General features: G+C 34.4%; 1 protein-coding gene across 2 annotated transcripts in view; it reads right to left on the bottom strand.

Annotated features, from left to right (window-relative positions):
* Positions 1–16,581, bottom strand: part of OGFOD3 (2-oxoglutarate and iron dependent oxygenase domain containing 3) — a 53,842-nt gene that overhangs the window by 11,799 nt on the left and 25,462 nt on the right. Inside the window, exons 5-6 of one of the 2 annotated variants that reach the window (XM_051995649.1) lie at positions 2,646–2,710; positions 951–1,007 (exon numbers count right to left, since the gene is read on the bottom strand). In XM_051995649.1, the coding sequence (XP_051851609.1) occupies positions 951–1,007; positions 2,646–2,710 (122 nt within the window). The remainder of the gene's footprint in view (positions 1–950; positions 1,008–2,645; positions 2,711–16,581) is intronic. The other variant, XM_051995650.1, reaches the window with a different exon arrangement.

Genomic DNA, 16,581 nt, shown 5'->3' with positions numbered 1-16,581 from the left:
TTAGGAGGAAAAGGTAGAGAAGTAGTTTTGAAGGACCCTGTCACATTATATGGAAAATAGTGAAAACTGCCAGGCTAAATCATTAGCAGAATATACATGGTAGAATTACAGAAGAAAATGTGGGATATAAATATTTCTTTTTCTTTTTTTTTTTTAATAACTTTTTATTGATAGAACCCATGCCAGGGTAACTTTTTACAGCATTATCCTTTGCATTCACTTCTGTTCCGATTTTTCCCCTCCCTCTCTTTACCCCCTCCCCCAGATGGCAAGCAGTCCTTTACATGTTGAATAGGTTACAGTATGGAATATAAATATTTTAAAAACAATGGATCCAAATCATTAAATTGATAGATTTTTAAGATTGATCTTATGTATCTAATAAAAGGCATACACAAACAAAATCTGAATTAAATTCAAAATGGAAAAGCCTGAGTCTAAGCATAAGTCTACTGCCTAACTTTCTCACAATATAAAAAATATTATTGCCAAATTTAAAATTAGGGTATGCATATATGTGCATATATGTATGATCTCATTGAGATCAATTTATATTTTACAGCCAAGTCTGTGAATGTGTATTACCAAAAATAAGTTACACAATTTTATTTTTTAACTAGCTAGATGTAAAAGTACATAGATCATTAAAAGATAGACAGGAAATTTAGGTAATGTATGAATTGTCATTAATATATCCCTTTTCTTCTGAATCAATTCCTAATCTCATCAGTGTAATCTAGTGTAAATCCACTTTTAGCAGTCAGGGTATTCTTTTTGCAAAGATGACAAAGAAACATCTTACATTTGATCTGTGGCTAATTGTCCACCAAAAAAAACATGTATTCAGACACATGTCCTTGAAAGCTCGAACATTTAAAGAAGATTTTTCTAAAGCCTTAGCACTAAAATTCAAGAATATATCTTGTTTTGACTTCTTTGAATTATTTTACCGGTATAGCTGAAAATCCTCTTCTGAAAAGATATTTTGAATTTTTGCCCCAAAATATCTGTAAAAAAATATATATTTTTTAATAAAAAAGAAACAAATCATACAATAGTTTTTCACTCTATTTTCCCTATTGCCTTTAAAATCACCTTTTTCTCCACCATTTAGCCAATTAACATGGCAAAATAAAATTCCTGAAAATTAACTTGTTCTTTGAAAAGAAATTATTTAAAACCATCTATTTAGTGCACTGACAAAAAAAAATCGCCAAAAAATATATAAAATTTACACTAAGTAATAATAACATTCACCAAGGTTGAGAAAAATATGTATTGGTTCCCTTACCTAACAAAAGCAAAGGCATTTCAAGGGAAATGGAATGAATTAGTTTAAAAGTACATTGGGCTATGAGTCAAAAGATCCAGATTTAAATCCTAAGACCTACGCCCTCTACAAAGCTGTGATTTTTTCCAAATTAATAAAAATTAAATTCAGCCCTAATGAAAAAGGGTTTGCTGACATTAAGGCTAGGAACACTGGGATAAAATACCACAGAAGTTATTTTCTGAGCAATATATACTTTAAAAGTGAATTCAATCTCATATACTTCTATGATAAAATGGAATGCTAGGGTAGGTATGTTTTATTATTATTTGTACAGATTTACAAAATGTTTTCCAGCTCCCTCATCTGTAAAATAAGGGATTCAACAAGGAGTCCTCTGAGGTTCCTTCCAACTCTAAGTTTATGATCCTCTGAATCTGTGTCTTTTACTACTGACACAATTTTGTTTGTGTATGCCTTTTATTAGATACATAAGATCAGTCTTAAAATCTATTCAGTTTAATGGATTGGAACCATTGTTTTTGAGCTATTTGTAGCCATTGTTTCTTCTGTAATTCTACCATGTATTCTGTTAATAATCTAGCCTAGTAGTTGCTACTATGTTCCATATAAAAATATAAAAGCTGAACAGTGCAAATCTATATAGAATGCTTTCTTAAGTCTTACCTACCCATATTATTCATTCTTCAAGGCCCTGGTAAAGATGTAGCTGCAAGAATTCACTATACACTATTCCAAACCAATCAATCTCTCCTGTCTGTGAACTAGTATTGTATCTACCATACAGTTTAACTTTTAATTGCTCTCGAATGCTATATGAGCACACCTTGTCTCTTCAACTAGATTAAAATTACTTGCAGTAAAAAGGTCAATTCCTTTTTTTTTTCAATTCTTCAGATTAGTTTTTTAAAAGTGTGAGAATTCTATACTTATTTAATACTTTCTAAACTCATTCAATCTTTTTTAATCATGACCTCATCCTAAATTTTTCTGGCAGAGATACTGGAGTGGTTTACTATTTCTTTTTCTAGCCCTTTTTATAGATGAGGAAACTGATGTAAACAGGATTAAGTGACTTGCCCAGAATCACAGAGTGTATAAGGCTAGATTTGAACTAAGGAAGATCTCCAAATCCAGCATTCTGTCTAATACACTATTAAAGGAAATTAATAGGCTATGGTTTTTCCAAATTAATAAAAATAAGATCAGTCTAAATAAAAAGGCCTGTGGGTAGGAACAGTGGAATGAAATACCACAGAAGTTATTTTCTGAGTAATATAAACTATAAAAAGAAATTCAATCTCATATACTTCTATGATACAACAGAATGCTAGGGTAGGCATTTTATTATTACCTGTAAAGATTTACAAAATGTTTTCCAAATGAAAGTGCTCCAGAATGTAAGTCTAAGATGGAAGCCTGGAAAAGATTGAGAATGAAATGAAAACTTAGTGATGAAAAATCAAGAAAAAAAAAATTTATTCAACTGAAGGCTATAAGTAGCACAGCTCTTATTTGCATAAGAAAATAAATATTTTTTACAATCTGATAGTATATACATGTTCATTTGTGTATTTATTATTTCCCTATATTTAACATTAGTTATATTCTTTCCTTTAGTTGATAAGATGTTAGAAGAATCTTATAGTTCTGATCTGTAACTTAGCAATGGAGGAGAGAGGGATAGCTAGAAAATGCAGTGGATAGAACATCAACCCTAAAATCAGGAGGATCTGAGTTCAAATTCAGCCTCAGATATAAGCCCAAAGCCAATTTTGTATTTATGGCTTGCATTTCTTTGATTAAAAATTCATTAGAAACTGCTAGGAGGATTCCAGCTTTTCAGATAATTCATTATTTGACAAAAATTGCTGGGAAAACTGGAAAATAGTATGGCAGAAACTAGGCAAGACTAATTATCTCACACCCCAAAGATAAGATGAAAATGGATTCATGATTTAGATACAAAAGGTGAAACTAAAAACAAATTAGAAAAGCAAAGAATACTTTATCTGTCAGATCTTTGGAGAAGAGAGGAATTTTTGACTAAAGAAGAACTGGAGAACATGTGTAAAGTCTGGGCTAGCTCCCTGGAGATCTCAGGATCAGCCAGAGTCAGGATAAGCAAAAGTCCTTGATCTTTTGGGGGGAAAAGTGAAAGAGACAGACAAACTGCCACAGGCTCACCACCAATCTTTTTCCTCCTTGTCCTGCCAAAAAGTGAGAATGGCTTGTCTCACATCTCCCTCTAATCCTTCCTACAATTATCTGTATACACCAAAACATCAAGCCAGCACAGAACAGTGAGAAGGGCCATTTTTCCAAACATATGCAAATAGAATCATTATCCAATAGGTAATTAGTCTTAAGTGCTCAGTTGTTTGATTCAGGCACACCTTTTAAGAGTTTCAGCCTTTTACATCTCCCACTTTCTTTTGTTTTAGAATACAGGTGGTCACACCATCCCTGACTTCTCAGGAAAGGAGGTGAAAACACCAAAAAGGAGGTGATCATGCCCTTCCTGATTTCTCAGGAAGAGAGATGAAAAACACCAAAGGGAAGTGGGAGTCAAGCCAGATACTGTTAGCGGGTTTCTGGGCTGAAGGGTCTTATTAGAAACAGGTATGCACAAATCCATCAGCATGGGAGGTATTATACAAGCACATAGCAATAAAGCACAGGCTATTAGTGATGACTTTCCCCAGTGCAGGCTCGATGTAGTGTGACAAACATGGGCTGTACATGAGTGATGTAACAAATAATATGAATCAACATGGTGTTGTAAAAGATTTCCAGAAGTCCTAGAAGGAGGGTATGTAAATAACAATCACACATATGCTTCCTTCAGCAGCCAAGAGATAGTCCAAAACCAATCTATTGTCCATTACTTCATGTGTCAGGGAATTCAATGATCCCTGCAAGTTTTTGAAGTCCTTCATCAGTCTTATTAGGTGTTAGGGAATCCAATGATTCCTGCAGATTGTGAAGTTTTGCAACAGTCTCATCATGTCTCAGGGAATCCAATGATTCCTGACAGTTTTCAAGACCTACAACAATCTTATTATGTCTCAGAGTTTTCCTGAGAGTTTTCAAGTATTACTAAAGTCTTACTAACAATTTTTGATGTTCATGAGTCAATTGCCATAACTGCCATGCTCTTTCAATGGTGAATGGATGGCCATCAATTGGAGAATGATTGGGTAAATTGTGGTATACGAATGTTATGGAATATTATAGTTCTGTAAGAAATGATCAGCAGGATGAATACAGAGAGGCTTGGAGAGACTTACATGAACTGATGCTAAGTGAAATGAGCAGAGCCAGGAGATCATTATATACTTCAACAATGATACTATATGAGGATGTATTCTGATGGAAATGGATTTCTTTGACAAAGATATCTAATTCAGTTTCGATTGATCAATGATGCAGAAGCAGATAACAACCAAAGAAAGAACACTGGGAAATGAATGTAAATTGTCTGCATTTTTGTTTTTCTTTCCAGGTTATTTTTATCTTCTGAATCCAATTCTTCCGGTGCAACAAAAGAACTGTTCAGTTTTGCACACATATATTGTATCTAGGATATATTGTGACATACTTAACATGTATAGGACTGCCTGCCTTCTGGGGAAAGGGGTGGAGGGAGGGCGGGGAAAAGTTGGAACAGAAGTGAGTGCAAGGGATAATGTTGTAAAAAAATTACCCAGGCATGGGTTCTGTCAATAAAGTTATAATTATGAAAAAAAAAAAAAAAGAAATAAAGGAATGTTGGCCAACATGGTTAGAAGGCTTTGAATTACCATCAAAAATAGTACCTGGAAGTCCACTATAAGATTGGAAATGCAAGATATATATGCTGGATGCTTTCTCACTTGCTCTTGAAGTTCCTTAAAGAGCTGATATATATTAGAAGCTACAAATTTTATTTGGGCTGTGGCAATTCTTTGTACCACATCTACTGAAGAAGCCGAATCAGATATTATATTCATATCTCCTGGATAATAAGTAAGAGCTAGAATGGTTGCATACAATTCATTCTGCTGAGTAGACTGAAAAGGAGTTCTAATTACTCTCTTTAGAGTTGTCACAAGAGTATACAGCACAAATATTATGTTTGGATGCAATTTGTAAAGATAGTTGGTTCTTTAAGAAGAATTTTAGAAACATTTTCTTCAAGAATCCATCATCAATTATGTAATAGTCTGGTTATCTTTAATGGAGACCCGTGTGTAAAATTTGGAGCTATAGCTAATAAAATTTGCCACTCTGGGATGGTTTCACAGCATACATTAATTTATGCATTAATGATAATTGTACTGCTTGCTTATTGGCCTTTAATAAAATTCTAGCCACAAGCACTGTGTAAGGAGTAAGGCTTTATTCTGATTGTTTTGGGAGGTTCACCCTCTCTATCACACTGTCTCCTTGATGAAGGACTGCTTGATGAAGGGGGCCTCTTTTGTAGCAAAAACTGATATTTCTGAGGGTTTCTGAGTGACTCTTTCAACCACACTGGATAAAGCCAGTTCAACTTCTCTCAAAGCCTCTTGAGCTTCTTTTGTAAGCTGGCGTGGTGAGTTTAAAGTACTGTCTCCCCTTAAAATATCATATAATGGTTGCAAATGATAGGTAATCAAGCCTAACACTAGATGAATCCATTGGATATCTCCAATCAATTTCTTAAAGTCATTTAAGGTGTTTAGCTTCTCTGTTCTTAAGGAAAGTTTTTGTACTGTAAGCACCTTAGGGTATACGTCATATCCTAAATATTAAAAAGGAGCATGTCTTTGAATTTTTTCTGGAGCTATATTCAATTTATAGTTCCTTAGTGTTTCTACGGTTTTGTAGAATGCTTCTAACATTTGTTCCTCAAGTGCACATCCCAATACATCATCCATATAATGTAATAACATGACTTCTGGAAATGCTTTTCTTACTGGAGTAAGAGCAGCAGCAACATACATTTGACATATAGTAGGGCTGTTTTTCATTCCCTGTGGCAAAACTGTCCATTTATATCTTTTATAAGGCTCACTCTTATAAGGGCACTGAAAAGACAAATCTTTTCATATCCACCTTATCTAGAGGGACAGAATAGAAACAATCCTTAATGTCTATAACCAAAGAGGGCATTCTCTAGGCAACTGAGTAGGAGATGGAAGTCCAGGCTGAAGAGTTCCCATAGTTTCCATCTGTTCATTTACTTTTCTTAAATCAGTCAACATCCTCCATTTTCCAGATTTCTTTCTTACAGCAAATCCAGGGGAATTCCAAGGACTTGGAGAAGGTTGTAGGTGTCCTTGGTCAAGTTGCTCCTGTACTATATCTAAAAAGGCCTGAATTTTATCTTTGGTTAAGGTGTGGTTCTATCCACACAAGTGTATAAGTTTTCCACTGAATAGGAACAGGTGAGAGTGTTGGCAGGCCTTCAACAGCAGCCCTGCCTAAAAATCCAAAGTATCATTTGTAATCCTAATTGTTGTAAAATGTCTCTTCCCCACAGATTGACAGGGATTTTTTCAACTATAAAAGGAGTTAAAAACTCCTGTTTTGCCTTCAAAAGTCCATCTCAAAGGGATAGCACTAACTTCAACTGCTATTGATCCTCCTACACCAGACATATAGGTGTCTGCCTTAATCTTTGGTTAGTGACTGGGCTAATTGGCACCTCTAATGACTGTTCAATCTGTACATGTCTACCAATTCTTCTAATGATATGCCATTTATATAGATAGTGAGCATAGGACAGTCAGCTGTAACTGCTGCTGTCTAGTATATTCCTAGATTTTGTTGCTTGGAGTCAGAATCTGGGTGACTATCACCAAATTGCTTATTAGGAGTCTGTATCAGTAAACCTGGTGCTACTACTTCTCCTGGTTGATAAGTCACACGTTGTCTACCTGTATTAATGACTGGGATATTATCTATACATTCCCCAGTTTCCCACATCAGTGTATGGATGCATACTGTTTTGTAAGTACTCTCAGGAGGTGAAATGGTCAAGCCTACCGTGCCTGGAGGCAAAGGATCCGTAGGCTGAAGAGGAACAGATTTCACCTCTCCAGGGGGTATCTCAGTTGTCCCCGCTGCATACAACTCTATTCTCCCCAATTGTAATCCTTTTCTCCCATCAGATTGCTTCCTAGCTGATTGGTCATGTCTAGGGTATATAATAGCAGCTGGTGCTACATCCAGAGAGCCTTTAGAACACTTCTAAAGTGTTCTCTTCTAAACACTTCTGAATACTTCTAAAGGCTCTCTGGATGTAGCACCAGCTGCTATCATGCCCCAAGTATTTTTTGTCTTGGGCCCTGGGGCTGGGCCCCTCATCCTGTTTCCCTGAATCAGTCTACATTCTAATGCCCAACGGAAGCCTCTGTTGTTGCATTTTGGACATGGGGTTTTGGGTCTTGTTCTCCCACCCTGTTTTCTCACTCTGTCTCTATACTAACATTGAGCTTTCAGATACCCTATTTTACCACACTGAAAGCATTGATGAGTCTCTCTGGAAGTCCCTTGAGAAAAAGGGAACCTGTCTTCCTATGTTCAGATCTTGGAAAGTCTTCATCATAGCCTGGCTATAAAAGGTATTTGTGCCCACTGTGGCACAGCATCTTATGATCTCCTCTAAAGAAGCATCCTTGTGAAGTCTTAGTTTAATTCTTTTACAAACCTCAATAGCATTTTCTTTAGCAAGTTGGACAGTTCATAGGACAGCTGTCTGCATATGTCCCACAAAATCAGCAAAGAGTTCATTTGACCCCTGTGCTATTTTTGTGAAGGTCTCTCCTTTGTCCTGTTTACCACAGGGAAAACCCCAAGCTTTGATAGCAGCTGAAGTAATTTGCTCATATGCTGTTATGGGGTAATTAATCTGTATTGAAATGTCTGCATAAGAACCTACACCTGTTGGTTGGTCATAGGTGATTGGAGTATTAACTCCACTTTGATTGTTTCACTGGACTTGTATCCTACAGAGCTCACTATATTCAGAAAGCCACAAGTTTTGTCCAGGTTCTAAGCATGTCCTTGCTGTAGATTTCCAGTCACTAGGGGTTAAGACTTCATAAGCCAAATTCTGTAATAACATCTTAACATACAATGATATAGCCCCATAAAGAGTGCAAGCCTTTTTCAGATCTTTGATGATTTCTAGATCAAAAGGAGTATATCTTCTACTTTCTTGACCTGAAGAATTAAACTTTAAATCATAGAATACATTTCTATTCTCAAATTGGCTGTATTCTGCCTTTCTTCTGTGGCTTTAAGTAGTGCTTTTTGCAATCTAGTCATAGGAGGGGGTGACTGCTGGCGGCAAAGTGCTGGTGATATTACTGTCCCTCCCACTCCTCCTCCTCCCTCCACCCAGGAAGGTGAAGTTGATGGGGGAAGAGTCAAGAATTTTCTCTGATGTACACGGGGTTGAAGCTGGGCTGTAAGAGTGAGAATCACCACGCCTTTCAAGTTCACTTAAATCCACATGCCTTCTGGTCATATTGCCATTAATCTTCCTTTGTCTTCCTCTTTTTCCTCACATTTCCTCATTTAGCTATTCCCAAAACTTTTCTTTTTTCTATAACTTGTGGGATTCTTTAAGGCCAACTGTATTATTGTACATATAGAATGTTTCCTTGGAAACAGAATCAGGACCATTATCATTATAATATTTACATAGCTGATCTCCTACTAGTTTCCAATTATCCATTTCTATTTCTTCTTCCTTGAAGAAGCAAGGGGACGTACATTCTAATGTATCCACAAGTCCATCAATCTGCTCTCAAGTTACAATCAAACCCTGTATCTTTATCAGTCTGAATATGCTTCCTGTAGATCTCCTTTGGGGTGGGCTTGGGGGTGGGGGAGAATCTTTTCCTAATATCTGCCCCATTTCAGCTAGAAAATGAGAGTTACTAGTTTAGCTCTTAACAAAGTAAATAAGTTCCTTGTTTGTCTATTAAAATACTCACCCTATTTCCTGGTCACCTGGAACTTCTTCTGTGAAATTAGGGTCCTTGGTTCACACATTGGGTGTCAAAATGTAAAGTCCAGGTCTCAGGATCAACCCAAGTCAGGATAAGTAAAAATCCTTGGTCTTTAGGGGGAGAAGTGAAGGAGACAGACAAACTGCCACAAGCTCGCCATCAACCTTTCTCCTCCTCGTCCTGCCAAAAAGTTGAGTCTGGCTTGTCTTATACCACCCTCTAATCCTTCCTATGATTATCTGTTTACACCAAAATATCAAGCCAGCATGGAACAGTGAGAAGGGCCATTTTCCCAAACATATGCTAATAGAATCATTGTCCAAGAGGTAAAATTAGCCTTAAGTGCTCAGTTGTCTGATTCAAGTATATCTTTTAAGAGTTTCAGACCTTTACAAACATGGACTGAGAGAAATAAAATATCATTTAAAAATTATTGGAAGGTATGTATGAAAATTAGTGCACTGTCAGTGAAATTACAAATTAGTCCAAAAAAAGCGAAAATAGGAAAAAGACCCATATATGTAAAAAAAATATTACAACAGCTCTTTTTGAGGTGACAAAGAATTAGAAACTGTAGAGATACCTATCAGTTGGAGATAACAAGGTAATGACATGTGAATGTGATAAAATACTATTGTGCCATGAAAAATGATAGAGGAGAATTTCAAAAAAACCTGGGAAGATTTATATGAACACATACAAAGTGAGCAGAACCAAGAGAACAATTTACACAGTAACAACAAAATTATAAAAATGACTGTGAACTTTGATGAACACAATGACCCACCACAAACATAAAGGACTCATAGTGAAATATGCTATCCACTTCCAGATAAAGAACTCAGATAGATGATCTCAGAGTGCATATGGAAGCATATTTTTCCCTTTCTTTTTCTTTTTTTTTTTTTAATTTGGAAACCTGGCTAATTCAGAAATTTGTTTTCCATGACTCAATATTTGTAATGGGTTTTATATTTCTTGCCTTCTCAGTAGGTGGTGGGAAAGGGTATGGTAAAGGAGGGAACTTGAAACTGAAAATAAAATAAAGTTGAATTTTTAAAATTCACAAAAAACTTTATGGATACCAACATGTTTGTAGAAAAATTGATATTTTCTTTTTTCTCTCAGCCCAAAGATATATTTTAAAAAGTTTTTTGTTTTCTCAAAGAAACTTTTATAAATACTTCTACAAAATAGTCAGGAGCTGATACTATTATATAACAATTTTATGCAATATAAAAAATTTATGAAAAATTCTGATAATAATTCTTTCAAAGACATTCATTCTTCTCAAGGTCTTTTGTGCTTTTGCAGAAAATAAATTAGCTTTTCACACATGTTGATTAGAGTGTTCCTTAATGCTTTACAAAATTTTAAAATTATCTTTATTTGATATAAAATAACTTCAATTCTGGGGGCAAAAATAAGGAATAAATTCAATACAAAATTTAAAGGAACTTTTTTGTCCCACAAAATTATTCCTGTCTTAGTGGACATTCAGGAGGGAAAGGAGAACAGAGAAAGGACAAGAGAGAGAAACAAAAGGTAAAAGATTTATGCTATCTTATGAATATGACTACTAAGAAAACATACATATTTCTCAGTACTAGATTCACCTTAATAAAAATAAATCAGAAGTCAGGACACAAAGAATGGCAAGTAAAAATTTCAAAGGAGACCTACTAACCCCATTCTTCAAAGAACCAAGAATATAAGCAAAAGATACAGAATTAAATAGAATTAACAATAACAAAATCATAAAAAAGAGTGGGTCAAAGAAAATAATGAGGAAATAACAATTGTATAAAAGATCATGATAATGACAAAAAATAACAATTTCTGAAATGGAGCAAAAGTCTTCAGAGGAAAAAATATATTCCTAAAGATACAGTAACAAAAAAGAGAGGTTTTAAGAAATGAAACAAATAAATAAGCCCTCACAAAGAACAAGGTACAAAATATTAAAAATTAGATGAAATAAGACTTAAATGTGATCCAAAAAGGTTATATAAAGCTAAAAAATGTTTCTTTAAGAAGACTAAGTAAATTTATAAGGAGAAGGAACTCAAATTAACTCAAAAATGCTCAAAGTAAAACTATGTAAACAGAAAAAGATTCAAGAGAAACAGAATGCAAAATATAAATGGTGAGATAGGAAAATTAAAAACTACATAGAGAAAACAAGACTAAAATTACCAAAGATCACAGGAGAAAGGAAACACAATTAAAGAACTTGAACATTAGCAAATAAAACAAAAAGGACAATACTGAAAACAGAAAAGAATATTAATATATACCCAAATATTTCAAGCCAAAGGAAAATATATCAACACCTAATAAGGAAGAGGTGATTGTGAATTTCTAAGAGATCAAGGAATGTCACATAGTTTTAAATTATTCTTAAAAATTAAGAAAGTAGTTCACCAGATGTCATATATGAAATACTGTCCTAATACCCCGAAAGGATAAAACAAAGAAATATATCAGGAAATCATTAATTAAGGAAGATTCAGAAATTTTTAAAAAATCCTGAACTACAATAATTCATTACAATTCAAGAATTACATTATAATTAAGATACATTACAATTAATATAGTAATTTATCCAAGAAATCATTCATTATGATCAAGCTAGATTTATATTAGGTATGATTCAATATTAGGAGAACAATCAACATAATCATATCAAAAATAAAAATATCAAAAACTACATGATTATCTAAATAAATATAGGAAAAAAAAAAAACATTGACAAAGTGCAACATCTAATTGTGCTAAGGAAAAAATCCCTCCAAATCAAAATCTTCTAAAAAAGGATCTTTTTTTTTCATCATAGAAAGTATCTAACTTTAGGTATCTTAAGATAACAAAAACAAGTATCCCATTCAATGGGCATTCTTTAGAAACTTTCTCAATAAAAACAATAGTAAAGATATCATCTCAAGTATTATTTGAACTAATTCTACAAATGCTAGCTAGGACAAATAACATCTTAGATTCTGTTATTTTTATATGAAAATATTGTTGATTTTTGTATATTTATTTCAGTTTCTAAATCTAAGAGACAATGATAAAAAGAGCAATGCTTCAGCACATCAAGGTGTAATAACTTGATCTTTGGGTATCCATCAATTCTGAAGTACTCCTAGGTGAGCAGAAATCCATAAAGCATAGGCAGAAGCTATCAGGAAGCTACTTCAAGGAAGGTACAGTTTGAATCTTTCACTATGCTGCCAATTAAGTTCTGCTTTGTCAATCAAAGTTGACATGTTAGTTTGATGGAATCCCTAGTAGATAGTGGTCCTTTTATATCATCCAATTCTTTTTCTTTTTTTAATAATTATTCACTTTATTAAAGTATGGGTACTGTTCACCTGAGTTTTAGCAAAGCTATGGCCCACTTTACTCTTCTCATTGTGATCAGTTCCAGTCAATCCAATTTAAGAAAAAAAATGGGGATAAACTAGAGAGTGTGAAAGAGAGGAGGATCAAGATCATGAAGGACCTTGAGTCCAAAACTTATAAGGATGAAGTAAAGGAACTTGCCATCTTTAACCTGGAGAACAAAGATCCCAAAAGGGCATGATGGCTGTCTTTAGGGCCTACACTAGGTGGAAATTGGAAGTTGGGATGTGAAAACTATGGAAGACTATTCTGTTTAGCCTCTGAGGCCAGAACTTAGTAAGCAATGTATGAAAATTACAAAAAGGGAAACTTGGGCTAGCTATCAGAAAAACAAATGAACAATAATTAAAGCTGTCCTAAAGAGGAATGATAAGCTCCCCTCTCTTTGGAGCTCTTCAGAAAAAGAGCTGGATCTTATGAAGTATGTTATGAAGGGGATTCCTAGTCCTTTGGACTACAAGACCACTAAGATCTATTTCAACTTTTAGATTCTGTAATTCTCTAACTCAGAAGAGATGTTACAGGTCATGTAGTATAATTCCTTCATTTACCAAAATAAAAATTACTTTGAACAATTAGAAAATATATGATAAATGAGTGGATGTATGTGTGTGTGTGTGTGTGTGTGTGTGTGTGTGTGTGTATTGAACTAGATGGCTCAATGGATAATGTGCTGTCAGGAATCATGAAGACTCAACTTCCTGAGTTCAAAAATGGCCTCAGATACTTACTAGCTGTGTAACCCTAGGCAAGCCAATTAACCCTGTTTGCCTCAGTTTCCTCATCTGTAAAATAAGCTAAAGAAGGAAATGGCAAACCACAGTATTTCTGCCAAGAAAACCCCAAATGGTGTCACAAAGAGTTGGCCATGACTGAAAAATACTGAACTATGGGCAGTTAGGTGGTATAGTGGATAGAATGCCAAGCTTGGATTTGGGAAGATCTGAGTACAAATCCAATCTCAGACACAATGAAAAGAACACAAAAACCATAATTTATTAAAATTTAATTAATTAAATTATATCATGTAATTCCCTTTTATATTTACCTAGAGTCTTTTATGCAAGTAACACAAAAATTCTACATATATCACCACTTTCCCAACTATCAACAACATTTGTGCTTTCACTAATTTACAGAATATTATGAGAGCATCAGAATGCCAGGAAAAAGTGGTAAAAGGGCATACTAGAGAAGGAAAGGAAGAATACCCCCCCCAAGAAGCAGTCCCTCTAGACTTGGAAAGTTTATAATCAGGTTACTAATATAGACAGTATAATACATAAAAAAGACTTAAGTATACTAAACATACAAAAAAGTTCTATTAAAAAACAAGGACTTTAGAAGCTCCTGAAGGGAAGAAATAGCTAGAATTTTTGTTTTCATATACTATAGTTATTATACAGCTATGAATAACAAAAATCTCAAACTAAGTCTCAGAAGTACTGAAAAGGATCATCAGAAGTCAATGAAGAAATGCAATGTAAGTGGATGAATAGATTGCAGTAGTTACAAAACAAGGAATTGAGGAAAGAGGATAAAGGATGACCTCAAAAATGCTTGAGTGCAGGACAAAGGATGTCATCAAAAATATCTGAATGAAAAAGAAAATGAGGGTCCCATTCCTGGGACAGATAAAAGATGACATTTGGGACAGTCCATGTGTTCCACTGATGTCCTCACAATGTCAACAGAAATCAAAGAAGGCTCCATAGTACAGTAAGTAGATGTTGTACGGCAAAATATAGATGGACATAAAAAAAGAGTTATATAGGATAAGTAGGTATGGATGGGCTGTGGTCAACATCCCTGGATGAAATACTCAGATCGATGAAATCATAAGTCATCCACTTAAAGAATCTGACTATGGGACAACAAGTAGAACAATGGATAGCACACCAGCCTTGGAATAAAGAGGAACTGAATTCAAATTTGACCTCAAACACTTACTAGCTAGATGATCCTGAACAAAACAATCCCGATTGCCTTCCCCCTCAAAATTAAATAGATAAAATCTCATTTTGCCGAGCACATAGTAGTCACTTAATAAATGACTTGAGTTATAAAGAGAGTGAAAATATATATAAATTTCTTGGTCAATGTAGGAATATATTTTTTGCTTAAGTATGTATATTTGTCACAAGAATTCTCTTTTTCTTTTTTTTTAATTGGGAAAAGAAGAGGTCTATGGATGGAAAAGAAAGAGAAAAAGAGGCAGAAAGAAAAAAGAAAAGTGAATCACTGAAAGGGGATTCTAATATACAGAAGAGAATAGAAAGATAACCTGAGTCTAAGCAGGACAGCTTGTAAAAGTTAGATTGTCTACTTGAAAAATGTGCTATACATAATAATTATAGTTTTGCATATAATCTTTTTTCTGTTTCATAGGGATATGGAAATGCTCGTTCTAGTTGGTATTTGTTAAGTTCAAATTTTTTTTTAAAAAGGCTAAAAATATAAGAATCAACAAAACAAAAAAGAAAATTTACATAAACTATTAATAGAGATGGTGAGAGGAAATAACTCAAAGTAGCAAATAATAAATCTTTCAATATAGACAGACTGCACTTTTCAATGCTCTGCTAATTTAAATTATGCTGTGGTATAGGAGAAACAATACTGGACTTGTCTCAGTTCATACTTTCTCTCTCTCTCTCCCTCTTTCCCTCCCTCTCTTTTTCTCTCTCCCTCCCTCCTTTTTCTTGGAGAAAAATCAGGAATAAGTGATTTGCCAAAGATCACATGGCTAGTAAGTGTTGGGTGTCTAAGGCTGGATCTGAGCTCAGGTCCTCAGGACTCTAAGACCAGTTCTCTATTTACTGGACACCTAATTGCTCTATCTGGTTCTATCTCTTAAAAGAATGGCATAGCCAAATGCTTACTGACCGACTGACTTATTTGTTCTGAATTAATTTTGCTTATCCATAAAATAAGAGACCTAGAAACTTTCTAGCTCAAACCCCTTATTTTATTTTTTTTTCATTTTATTATAGCTTTTTATTGACAAAACATATGACTAGGTAATTTTTCAACATTGACCCTTGCAAAAACTTTTGTTCTAACTTTTCCCCACTTCCTTCCATCCCCTCCCCTAGATGGCAGGTAGTCCCATACATGTTAAATATATTAAAGTATATGTTAAATACAATATATGTATACATATTTATAGTTATCTTGCTGCACAAGAAAAATCGGATTTAGAAAGAAGGTAAAAATAACCTGAGAAGAAAAACAAAAATACAAGCAAACAATAACAGAAAGAGTGGAAATGCTATGTTGTGGTCCACACTCATTTCCCAGTTCAAACCCCTTATTTTAAAGATGAAGGAACTGAGGCCCAGAGAAGTTAAGCAAATGGTGTATAGTCACACAGGTATTAAACAGCAGAATCGAAAAGTGAACTCATATTCTTTTTTGTTTTTTTGTTTTTATTAAAGTTTTTTATTTTCAAGACATATGCATGGATAATTTTTCAACATTGACCTTTGCAAAATGTTGTGTTCCAAATTTCCCCCCCTTCTCCCTCCCCTAGATGGCAAATAATCCAATATATGTTAAACATGGGCAATTCTTCTATACATATTTTACAATTATTGTGCTGCATAATAAAAATCAGATCAAAAAAAAAAAAAAATGAGGAAGAAAACAAAATTCAACACCAAGAAAAAGAGTGAAAATGCTATGTTGTGATCCATTCTCAGCTCCCACAGTCCTCTCTCTGGGTGTAAATGGCTCCCTTCATCACAAGGTCATTGGAACTGGCCTGAATCATCTCATTGTTGAAAAGAACCATGTCCATCAGAATTGATTTTTGTATAATATTGTTGTTGGCATGTATCTTCTGCTTCTGCCCATTTCACTTAGCATCAGTTCATGTAAGTCTCCCCAGGCCTCTCTAAA

Source organism: Antechinus flavipes, chromosome 4 (genome assembly GCF_016432865.1).
Source record: "Antechinus flavipes isolate AdamAnt ecotype Samford, QLD, Australia chromosome 4, AdamAnt_v2, whole genome shotgun sequence".
Classification (NCBI taxonomy): domain Eukaryota; kingdom Metazoa; phylum Chordata; class Mammalia; order Dasyuromorphia; family Dasyuridae; genus Antechinus; species Antechinus flavipes.
Note: the sequence above shows the minus strand (reverse complement) of the source record. Positions and strands in the feature narration are given on the sequence as shown.